The sequence below is a fragment of the Gymnoscopelus microlampas genome (assembly GCF_963454915.1).
Source record: "Gymnoscopelus microlampas genome assembly, chromosome: 22".
Taxonomy (NCBI): Eukaryota; Metazoa; Chordata; class Actinopteri; order Myctophiformes; family Myctophidae; genus Gymnoscopelus; species Gymnoscopelus microlampas.
In genome coordinates this window covers 46,386,033-46,398,481 of record NC_139959.1, presented here as the reverse complement: position 1 = coordinate 46,398,481, position 12,449 = coordinate 46,386,033, and the positions used below count along the sequence as shown (strand labels likewise).

The following is a 12,449-nucleotide window of genomic DNA, read 5'->3' as shown; positions in this document are numbered from 1 at the left end:
ACCCCAGTAAAGAAACTCAGATTGTGGCCGAAGTCCTGAAGAAGATGAAGAAGAATGATCTAGTGGAGAGGTTTCTAAACACAGCCGAAGGTAGGTGAAGAGAATGTGTAAGTTAACCCCACTGTATATTGGGGTGGGACGATATGGGTATCTCACGACATATCACAACGAAAAGAAAAAAAAGAAGAAAAAAAAAAAAGAAGAAAAAAAAGAAAAAATATATATATATTTAAAAAGAAAACATTTTATATCGATATTTTTCGGCAGTATATCGATTATTTATCGCGGGAGGAAGTATCGCGATATCGATATATCGTCCCACCCCTACTGTATATACGTACCTGTGTGTATCTTGAAAACCAGGCCCATTGCAAGTTGCTGTACTCTGTACTACAGTACTCTGTACTCTGTACTACAGTACTCTGTACTCTGTACACTCTCTCGGACCACAGGCGTACGGTCACTGGGGCCAGCGAGGCCATGGCCCGGTCTGTAAAAACCATGCTTGCCCCTGTGTAGGGCAAGATCCGCCAGGGGATAAAGCCCCTCACCCTTTGAGTCGCCGTTGTTTTCAAATGGGGCTCATTTGTATTCGGCCGAATTGTTAATGAGTGGCCATTAGAAAACCATTTTCGCCGTCAAACCGGTTCTCCAGTGCGCAGAGACGAGCACCTCTCCATTCAGAAATGTAATAGAAGAAGAACCGTCGTCCTGAAACACCCCGCCCCGCGTCTAAACCGGCGGCCTCGGTCCGCGAAAAAAATGGGGCAGTGTGTTTTGGGACGAGCGTTCCGTTTTCCACCCGGAATGGCTCGGTAATTCTCAATAGACTTATCAGCCGTTGTTGTGCGAAACCCGACGGGGGGGGGGTTAAGATTCTGGCCCGGTCAACGTTAGAATTCACCATACGCCAGTGTCTCGGACTCAGTGATAGTTGCCATGTATGCCCTGCAGTGTCCAGTGAGCCTCTGTGTTGTCCCTGTTGTGACTCTACCCTACATACTGAACATCTTATCCTCTGTCCTTTGTGTTGTCCCCCCCCCACACCCCCTTCATGCTGTCTAACATCAGACCAGCATGAAGCTACAGACGCTGAGCAAACAATGTCAAGTTCAACTTCAACATCAACAAGTGAAGGAGTCGCTACCACTGAAGAAGGTGAGCTGACACTATGAACATATGTCTTCAGTATACTGATGAAAGTGGTCTGTTCACTCCATTTACCTCCATATTAGTCTCCATATTCCTTCAAGTGCTTCACGTACTGTGTTAAAACATGGTCTTATACATGTCCTACATCATAGTAAAACAGATCTAACGTTACATTTATAAGATAACCTTCCAACTGACATCCACATAGTTTTATTCTGGAAGACTTGTTGTCTATGTCTATCAAAACGGTATTTCGGGGATTGGCCAATTCCACTATTCCTTCGCCGGGTCAAACAACACAGCTTTCACCATTGGAATTGGATTACGGAGCTTCAACGTCACCGTACTGAACAGTGTTGCCATGTCCGCTTATTATAAGCGAATTTGGGCTTATTTTTCTGTAAAGTTGCTTGTAAATATTGGTAGCTGTGGGGTGCGTTTTCTTGCGCTTGTTTCTATTGCTTCACAATGGACCCTTCGCTAAACCCCACCCCAAAAGCGATTGTCCAATGCCAGCTTAGCAACCGTTGTTAGCCTGGCATAGGTCTGTTAAGCTTTCGTCACCTGCCATAGCTGTCAATGTGATTTCGCCCTCACACACACAATCATTTGCAACATGTGCAAGAATAGGAATACCACGATAACGCAATGGTAACTATGAACCACGTACCCAAACCCATTGGAGGCTGCTTTTCCCAGGCTGAAATCTGCACTTAAACTGCAAGGCTGAATGGCTGTGTTGTTGAACACACAGCTTAACGTCAGGAAAGTTACACGACACGACTCACTCGCCCAGGTGGGGTCAATAATAGGCTACTAATCACCGTAATCGTAACAAAATTCAGAATCACAGCACTGCCTGTTTCGGTTTCCGCACGTTAAATTATATTAATTCATTTGTTTGTCTATTTATTAACTGCTACTGCAGTCTTACCCTGCGGTACATGAAAACTCCTGTAACAGTCATGGATCAACTTTAACCTGGTGTTTGCACTTTCTCCATTTACGGTCCGTACATCTATATAAACGTTCAGACTTCAAATATAAAGTGCTTACCCCATGGCCACGGATGTTAAAAGTATGCACGGGACTCTCAAAAGTACCCGTATATTCTGTATTGTTCAATAAAAAGCATTTTAATCCGATCAGTGGCCATTGTCTCGTAATGTATCAGAGTGCAATACACCTACAAACCGATAGGGTCGATCAGTTGAAAGCGCATGGAGAAAATGGCCATCGATCAGATTAAAATGCTTTTTATTGAACAATACGGATGATACGGGTACTTCTGAGAGCCCGTACATAAATGTAACATCCGTGGCCATGGGATAAGCACTTTATATTTGAAATATGAACTTTTATGTAGATGTACGGGCCATACATGGAGAAAGTGCAAACACCAGGTTTAAGTTCATCCATGACGGTCGTGACAGCCGACCGTCGTGTATCCATGGCTATATTACTCCCTCTAACATTTACCATGTTTTTAGTTTATTGAAATAATGGCATGCACATTTGTCCAGTGCATAGCCTACTGCAGGCCTTGTTGACTAGATTTAGAAGAGATTTTGAAGCTCATGCTCCTGAAATTATCGATTATTTTTAAGGGGAAAAGCCATCATTTAACATGCAAGTCAATGGGTGAGAAGCAAAGTTTGCCAGGCGCTGCCAGGCCTGGGTGTGACTAACTTCGCACCACCAGTCACAGAGTGGAGTGGGTGGGGCTTAGCGAAGGGGGGTGCAGTACGTTAGTCCGACAGCGCATTCCTCCGACAGCGCAGCGCTCCGACGTTTCCAATACTAAACCCGAACCAAACCCGCACCCTAACCCTAACCGCACGCGGATGCCACATAGTCGGAGAAAAGGTCTGTCGGATTAACGCATCCCAGCGAAGGGTCCATTGTTCAATTTTTTTAACCAGTGGTTCTCAAATATCATCATCATCATAACCTTTATTTCAACTCGGAGTACAGTTGAGGGCAAGCCCTCATTTTCAATGTAGCCAAGATACAACATAATCATCATAATCAACAGGAATACATTTACATACATCGATTAATTAAAATCATAGAATCGAAATACTCTGTATTTCAAAGAAAGAACAGGGAAATTAAATTAAATAAAACAGTTACAGTCTGGTACAAAGGTGCTGGAAACCATTGCTCTATATTGACCCAATGAGGGCAGTAAACTGATTTTTAGGGACTTCTGAAGCTCATTCCATGCAGATGGTGCACTAACAGAGAATGCTGCCTTGCCTTTCTCTGAATTCGCAAATGGAACCTTGAGCGTCAGGAAGTCACTCGAACGGGTCTGGTGGGTACTAGGCTTCCGATCCAACATATTACAAATATATGGGGGGAGCATTCCTGAGATAGCTTTAAAAATAAACAGATACCAGTGCTTATCACGCCTCACAGATAGTGAGGATAAGCCTGCGTTCTCTTAAAGAGTACAGTGATGTTTACCATAACTGTCACCAGTTACCCACCTTAAGGCAGAGTGGTACACTGTGTCGAGGTGCTTTAAAGTTGACGGGGCAGCAATCCTATAAATAATGTCCCCATAATCTAACACAGAAAGAAAAGTGTCTTCAATAATAGTTTTTTTTGCAGGAGGCAGGAAAGCACGCTTTATTCCTATAGAGAAAACCAATTTTCATCCAGCCAGATGCCAAGGTATTTATACTCTGAGACCCTCTCAATTATAGTGCCACTTGAAGAGCTTATAGTTAAATTGTCACGGTTGGTGGTTTTAGCCCTGGAGAATACCATGAGCTTGGTCTTGTTTGCATTAAGTACAAGCCTAAGCTCAACCAGGGCATCCTGGAGTGCATTGAATGCGAGCTGCAGCTTCATATTGGCACGCTGGGCTGAGTCTGCAACACAATAAATAATCGTGTCGTCAGCATAAAGATGTGCATGACAATCATTTAGAGTTGAGATAATATTATTCATATAAAGTGTAAAAAGGACGGGACCTAAAATTGAGCCTTGGGGGACACCCATGGAGACTGGCTGGAACTCCGACTGAGTGCTCCCGGACTTCACCGATTGGTATCTATCATGTAAATAATTGTGAAACCAATCGGAGGCTCCTCTGCTAAAACCAATATTGTGCAATTTATGAAGTAGTATGTTGTGATGTACGGTGTCAAATGCTTTAGATAAGTCTACAAAAAGGGCGGTGCAGTGTTGTTTTTTGTCCAGAGCAGTTAAAATATTGTTAGTAACTAGGGTGACAGCTGTTATTGTGCTATAGTGAGCTCTGAAACCTGATTGATTTACATTTAAAATTGAGAAGTGTGAGAGAAAAGATTTGAGTTGAGAATTTACGAGTGACTCCAGGATTTTGGCAAGACAGGGTAATTTAGAGATAGGTCTGTAATTATTTAAATTTTGTTTATCTCCACCTTTGTGTAGTGGAAGGATATGGGCTAATTTCCAGATATGTGGGAAATGACTTGTTGTGATTGAAAGATTAAAGATGTGTGTTATGTGTGTTACAATAAGAGGTGCTGCTGTCAATAAAAAGAAGGGGTCCAGGTTATCCTCTCCAGTTGAGGTCTTGTAATTGATATTAAGTAGGGCTTCCAAAACAACAGTGGTAGAGAGGGGTTGAATGGAAAACTGATCCGTTGTGCTATTTCTAAAATCGCTGAGATTGCTGAAATCAGTGGAGAGTGGGGGTCCATTGTAGGTGTTGGTAAACAAGTGCCCAGCTTCTGCAAAATGTGAGTTAAAAGCGGAGCAAACATTCAAGGGGTCTGAGATTAACCTGTTAATGCTGTTAATTTGAGGAGGTAGAGCAGAGGAGGCGTTGTTATTTAGGGAATTCACTGCTTTCCAGAATTTTACAGGATTACCCAGAGAGCACGTAATTAAATTTAAATAATAGCTAAATTTAGCCTTTCTATATGTTTATGTCATGGACCCCCAAGTTAATAATATGTAGGCTAATTTATCCCTATAACCCCCATCTGAAAATGTGTTGTGCCAGCCGGCATTTTATTTCAAGATAAAAAAAAAAAAAATAGCAGATCTACAACTACAAGCTCACAACGCGTTACATCGCAAAGCGTTGTGAGCTTGTAGATCGGCTATCTTAAATAGGCTTGTAGATAGGCTATTTTCAGTAGCCTATATAATTTCAATGTATACAGGTTTAATTAAAGTGCTCATAATGGCCTAGTGCCATAGTTGCTTCTTTTGGGCTTGTTTTCCTAGATCTGGTCCTAGATCTTTCTCTCACAGCATCTGGCAACGCTGGTGCACTTCTTCACTCTCTGGTGTGTCTCTTGTCTAAACATAACAGATGCGGCGTCGCATCGCCTGACTTGTACAACTGTTCTGTGTTCTGTCTGGAAGAGAGTCCTTCGATCACACGATGGATCAAGTAATACATGCTCTCATGTGTAAGGAGAATAAAGAAGTTTACAAGGTTTAACCCCATGACCAAATAAAAGGCTAATAAAACATGGAAAGGATATTATATAAGCCTTTTCTAATGAACATTGCGCACCTTTACCGAGGTAAAAAAATGATGAAATCCAGCTACGCTGCTATCCAATTATGGACCAGAGCTTTTTGATTACTTATTGATTAAATGAGTTAATTTTGGATTAATATATCACTGTCCTACGTTGGAATGGGGAATGGATCTTCTGGACACAGCTTTCATCCACTATAGTTTCCTCACCAGATGGTAAGAATTATTAGGCTATTGTGTGTGGTGTTCATGTGATCAATATACAGGAGCCTACAGTATTATAAATTAATACCATGCGGGTCTGCGCCGCCGCAGTGACATTAAGGCATGATAGTCTATTTTCATTATTACTTGACACTTTGGCTGAGATGGCCCACTTGCCCGAAACTGGCAAACACACTGAGGGACCTAATAATTCAGCTCTAAATGCAACTAATAGCCTACAAAATAAATACAAAGTGGTGGGATCTGCATCAAGTCTATATTATGCATAGGCTTCAAGCAATACATCGTTTGACATGTTTTATATTTGTTGACAAAAGTTGGCCACATACATATTTTATTTGAGGTTTGCCACTGTTGTAATTGATTTTGCATGAAGAATAAAGCATTCTAAAGACATACGCACATTTGCTTCCTAATAAGACAGCCTCGGGGCTGACATGAGAACGTGCGCACCTCACGCTCAAAACACAGAAAAAAACATGAATGAATCTGACTTCTAGTGTAGGAATTGTCTTAAATGCCGGTAATATCAAAGTATGGTTGCAAATTGCTTAGTGAATCGGGGCCAATGTGAGCACCTAGAGGGTAGAACAGATTTGGTGTACAAGGAAATACTTGCTGACCTACTATGGAGCCATGGGGGAAGTATAGCGTTTAAGTGGTTAAATCATAGAATGTTCAGAGGCATGTTTAAATAAGTTTTGACCACAGAGATAAAGTTTAACCAACAATACAAATTTTCATTCCACTTAAGTATCTTCAGCGAGCCTCTTTGTTGATCAACACCGGTCTAAACTGATTGAGAGAGTGATCATGGTCAATCCCATCCTGGATCTGCTCCGTCAAGAGAAGGTCATCACCCAAGAGGGCTACAATAATGTGACGTCTAAGGATACCAGTCAGAATAAGATGAGGGAACTCTATACACTCCTGAACTCCAGAAAAGCCAAAGACATGTTCTACAAAGGTCTAGAAGAACATGAGAAGTGTCTCCTAGATGATCTGTAAGCAACTGTGTGTGTCTGTTTGATTGTTTTTAACCCATGATTTTAATTAAATGGTATTGTTTTTATTGTGATGCTAACTTTACGTGGTGCATGTGAGTTGATCTTAAAGACACAAACACATTTATTCTGGAATAACATATTCTGTAATAATACATTTATTTCCAGTTGTTTGGTTGTTTGGTCCTAAAGAGCCTATAGTATATATATATATATATATATATATATATATATATATATATATATATATATATAATTTTTAGATTTATATACGGTCCTACAGAGCCTAAAGTATTCATATCGAATTGTTAGATTTATATACGGTTAGTAAAATATTTAGTATATTTCACAACAGGTGTCCTCAGCCTTCTCCTCCATCACTCAGTGCAACACAATCCAAAGCAGCAGCTACATCTGTCCCAGGTCAGTGCTGTTTAAAGTTTATTGACTCTAAATGGAGACATTTCATGGTTGGTTTATATCTGATCGTGTAACTGTTGAATTCCATTCTAATTGTTTTCATTGGACATTAAACTTACTTTACACTTATCATGTTTCTGATAATGGTAGCATGTAGCATTGTTGCATCAGACATGTCAGATCATGCTGGGATAACATGAGTCCTCAGGTTTGTACAAACCAGCTGGAGTAATGTAATGTAAAGTAAGCAAAGTAAAGTATAAAAGATCTGGACAAAAATATAGTAATAATAATGTCAAGTAAAAACATTTTGCTATTCATTATGTAAACGCATCATGCCGATCTTATCATTTACCTCAATATCTAAAGGAATTGTTTTGTTCCTTACAGATTTCCTGGTGAAAACAAAAATGCATACACATCCTATTACACACTACCAAGACAAGCTTAAAACAAACGTTAAGGATCCATTTACGTGTGTACCTGACGGGACAGTCCAAAGGGCGGATAAGAAGGATTATGAAGAATGTTACACCCGTCTCACAATCACACGTTTGGCTGACACAGAGATCAGCAGGTCACCTGAGGTCACACAGATGGAGAGGAAGAAAGTAGGACAGGAGATCCAACTCAGTGAAATATTTAAACACCCCTCTGGACAAAACAAACGCATGAGAACGGTGATGTCCATTGGCGAAGCAGGAGTTGGCAAAACCTTTCTCGTACACAAGCATGTCTCTGATTGGGCAAAGATAAAAAATCGAGATCCCCATCTCACATTTGTGCTCCAATTCCGCCAGCTCAATTTGTTCAAGGGGCGAAAGTTTAGTTTGGCTCAGCTAATTCATGAATGCAACCCCACATATGAATGCATCTCAGAAGAAGCTCTTAATGACATCTTCACCAAGCTGCAGACGTCAGGAGAGACTAATTACGACAAGAGTCCCTGCAAAGTTCAGTTTATCCTGGATGGGCTAGATGAAAGCCACATTACCTTAAACTTCAAAACCCACCATGAATGCTCTAAGGACTTGTCCCAGGCCACCTCACTGGAAGCTTTGCTGGTCAACCTCATCAAAGGGAGACTTCTTCGCTGTGCTCAAATCTGGATAACCACACGCCCTGCAGCAGCCAAACTGATCCCTGATGGCTTCGTTGACATGGTAACAGAGGTGAAAGGATTCACTGATGAAATGAAGGAGAAGTACATCAGGAAGAGAATCGGAGATGAGAAGCAGGCCAGCAGAACCGTATTACACATCAAAGCATCAAAGAACCTCGACATCATGTGTGAAACCCCAGTCTTCTGTTCAATCATTGCCACCGTTCTGCAGGACGTGTTGGAGACGGGTGCAAAAGGAGAGCTTCCCAAGACCCTGGCTGAGATTTACAGCCACTTCATATTTGTCCAGACAAAGAGGAAGTGGCTAAAGTATGGTGAGAATCAACAGAAACTCACAGAGGATGATAAAGCTGTTCTTCTGAAGCTGGGCAGGCTGGCATTTGAACATCTGCTGAAAGGCCGCCTCATTTTCTACGAAGAAGACCTGAGGAGATGTCAGCTTGATATTAAAGAGGGTCCAGTGGACTCAGGACTGTGCACAGAGATCTTCAAACCAGACAGTAAATTCTTCCAGGAAACTGTCTACTGCTTTGTTCATCTGAGCATCCAGGAGTTTCTGGCTGCAGTTTACCTGTTTGACTGTTTTACACAGAAGAACATGGAGGTACTGAAAGCATTCCTGAACAATGATGATTTCAACAGCAACAGTTCCCTTTCTGACTTCCTGAAGGCTGCAATTGAAAAAACCCTGCAGAGTGAAAGTGGCCACCTGGACCTCTTTGTCCGCTTCCTTCATGGAATCTCACTGGAGTCCAATCAAAGAGTGTTAGGAGGCCTGCTGAGTCAAACAGAGAACAGTCCAGAGGAGATCCAGAGAGCCATCACCAACCTGAAGGAGATGGATCCCTGCAGTGGCTCTCCTGACAGATGTATCAACATCTTTCAATGTTTGACGGAGATGAAGGCCCACTCAGTAAGTCAAGGAATCCAACAGTACCTGGAGTCAGGAAAGGAACTCGATGAGATCCAGTGTTCAGCTATGGTCAGAATGCTGCAGATGTCAGAGGAGGTTCTGGAGGTGTTGGACCTGCAGAAATGCAACACATCAAAGGGGGGGAAATGGAACCTGGTCCCTGCTGTGAGGAACTGCACAACAGCCAGGTTAGTAGTCATGTAGACTGCCCTAGCGTGTCTGATATCTGCATAGAGGGGTGGGTTCAAAATTTCTGGAGAAAAAATCCTTGAGATCCCATTGGTTCACTGATCTGTGTGCCAGCCCCGTCAAACACAACATTTGGAGCGACGCCCACTGCACTCTGGTTGGTTAAGGAAATGAAACACTTCCTATGCCCGGAACACCGACTCGCTGGTCCAGGCTTTTTATTTTTGAGCAAAAAAAAAATTAAAAGCCTGGAGATCGAGGCTAGTAGTCATGTGAATGTCAACATGTTAGAGAACCTTTAACTCATTCAAAATAAGAATAAATAAAAAAACACACACACTCAGAGAGAGAGAGAGAGAGAGAGAGAGAGAGAGAGAGAGAGAGAGAGAGAGAGAGAGAGAGAGAGAGAGAGAGAGAGAGAGAGAGAGAGAGAGAGAGAGAGAGAGAGAGAGAGAGAGAGAGAGAGAGAGAGAGAGAGAGAGAAGGAATGAGAATATCATTATAGTTAAAACGACCGTCATCAATTCAGTACAGTGAGACCCTCACTTCATTTACTTATGAATGGTTCAAACAGTATAGTGATAGTATCATAGTGTATTTGTGTGTGCGGCCAAAGAATACATTTACCGGCCATATTATAATTAACGTCACATGCGTGTTTGCACCGCATACATGCACCCAACTGAACTGTTTTGTTTTGTTAACCTTAATTATATATGTCATGATATATGTGGCCTTGCACGAGGTTGATTACTTGCCTTTATAGTTGCTTTCACCAACTTTCACCACTTTATCCATTGCAGACAGACAGTCACTGTGCTTGCATAATATCCACGACCCACACGTGTCCGGGACGGGACGGGTCCCTTTATCAACAATTGGGTCCGGTTTGGTTCAGATTCTATCACCTCGGAAAATCCCGGTTCTGTTTATCAACACCCGAGCGAACCACCCTACTCAGCGCTGATTAGGAGGAGACACAGCTGTGTCTCTTAGCGGTGTTGTGGAGTGTCAAAAATAGCAAACATACAAGCTCACAACGCGGCGCGTTGCGACGTGCTGTGAGCTTGTAGCTCTGATATTTTCAACGTGCGACACCATCGTACAACGAATAGGCTATTCTATAACTTCAGCGCACAGCAATGAGCTTGGTCATTACTTAGGTTTACAAGTTACTTAATACGTCAATACACATTCCATGCTGTAGTTTAGAGACAACTTTCCATCTGTTCTTACTGACATCCTGTTAATGTCTGAAGAACCAGATAGAAGATCTTTTAGGTGCCTTTCACACCTACGGGTTGCTTTAAAGGTTCAGATCAAGGACCAAATGTTTACATTGTTGCATTTTGCATTTGGTCTGGTTAGCCTTTAAGCAAACCAAAGTATGTAAATAAATGACATGCGGTCGTACAAGCTGTTCATCTATTGACAGAACATTTCTTCACTTCACTGCCATAGAGTGGAGCAACAGCAGCATGTTGTGATCGTTTTCATTATTTAATGTTTGTATTCTAATCAAATGAGAACAGTGGAAAGTTACGAGCACATTTCAGTTAAATATGTGTTAATCACGGCCGCTTATTTACTTGTCCAGAAAAAAACATTTCATGCAGCACCACAGGGAACCTCCTTGACAGTGAACATGACTGATCTGTTTTGTTCATCTCTGATTTTGCATTCAATCTGTAATTACAGACTTGTTGACTGTGACCTCTGGGAGGAACACATTGAGGTTGTGGCTTCAGCTCTCAGCTCTAATCCTTCACATTTGAAAGAACTGGACCTGAGCGGAAACGGCTTGGGGGTTTCCGGACTAGAACTCATCTGTGCTGGACTGAAGAGTCCACATTGTTGTCTGGACATTCTCAGGTCAGATTCATTTACAATTTTCATTTTGTATTTTGATTTTGAGGTCCCTGATATTTTGAGGTCCCTGATTTGTATCAGTTCCGTTATAGTAAGTGATTATAATGTAGGTATGATGGTGGTACTTTATTTGAAGAGTGTGGTTAAGGTTGATATCATGGTAATCCACACTGACCATATTATTAAGTGACGATAAGATACAGTGACTAATATATCTAGTCTTTATGCTGAGATACCACATTTAAAACCAAAACACCTCTGGTTACACTATGAGTGGTTGAATGTGTTATGTCAGACTGTCATCCCCAGTTTTGAATGGTATTTATATTAATGTTAATTCTTAAATCATTCACTCACATAACTCACACATTTTTGGGTGTTTGACTTATGTAGTTACCTTGCCATGATTAGAAATTGATAATTAAAAAAATGCTCCTCGTTGACTTACATTGTACGGTGGAACAGCTCTCAAAGTCATTCTTTTAGCACATAAACAAACACAAACAAAGCTGATTCAGACAATATCACCAAACCCAGTACTGTTTTTTTTATATAAAAAATGTTAAGTTCCTGTTGATTTTACTATTTGAAGATCCGGATCTGGATCCACGGATCCAGTCTGGGTTTTCTTCCTAATAAAAATGGCAAAATCAGCAGGAAGTCAACAATTTTATTTAAAAAAAAACAGTACTGGGTTTTGTGATGTTCTATATTGTCCGAATCAACTTTGCGTTCGTTTGTGCTAAAAGAGTGACTTTGAGATCTGTTTCAGTGTACAATGTAAGTTCAATGTATCATATAATGAACCAGTTATTCCTCTTAAAGCAGTTTATTGTAATGGACACTAGAGAGAGTATCTCACCTCAGAATAGAAAGGGGTGGGAGGGTGTTAGGCAGTGATTTAATGGGTGACAGCACACGGTGAACTTTAAAAGTTTGTAACTAAAGAGTAGGGACTCCATACTGTGTCTGTCCATCTAATTTCTTTGAATTACACATCATAATTCTGCCAAACAATATCTTCAAACTCTGGAAGTCTTTGTGTTCTGAAGCTGCATCTCTTAA

General features: G+C 41.3%; 1 protein-coding gene across 1 annotated transcript in view; it reads left to right on the top strand.

Moving 5' to 3' along the window:
• LOC311039187 (NACHT, LRR and PYD domains-containing protein 3-like) overlaps nucleotides 1–12,449 on the top strand; it is a 43,216-nt gene that overhangs the window by 18,800 nt on the left and 11,967 nt on the right. The window contains exons 6-11 of the mRNA XM_084048857.1: nucleotides 1–90; nucleotides 1,072–1,158; nucleotides 6,621–6,870; nucleotides 7,226–7,293; nucleotides 7,681–9,514; nucleotides 11,214–11,387. The exon at nucleotides 1–90 is cut by the window's left edge and continues 184 nt beyond it. Of these exons, the coding sequence (XP_083904983.1) occupies nucleotides 1–90; nucleotides 1,072–1,158; nucleotides 6,621–6,870; nucleotides 7,226–7,293; nucleotides 7,681–9,514; nucleotides 11,214–11,387 (2,503 nt within the window). The remainder of the gene's footprint in view (nucleotides 91–1,071; nucleotides 1,159–6,620; nucleotides 6,871–7,225; nucleotides 7,294–7,680; nucleotides 9,515–11,213; nucleotides 11,388–12,449) is intronic.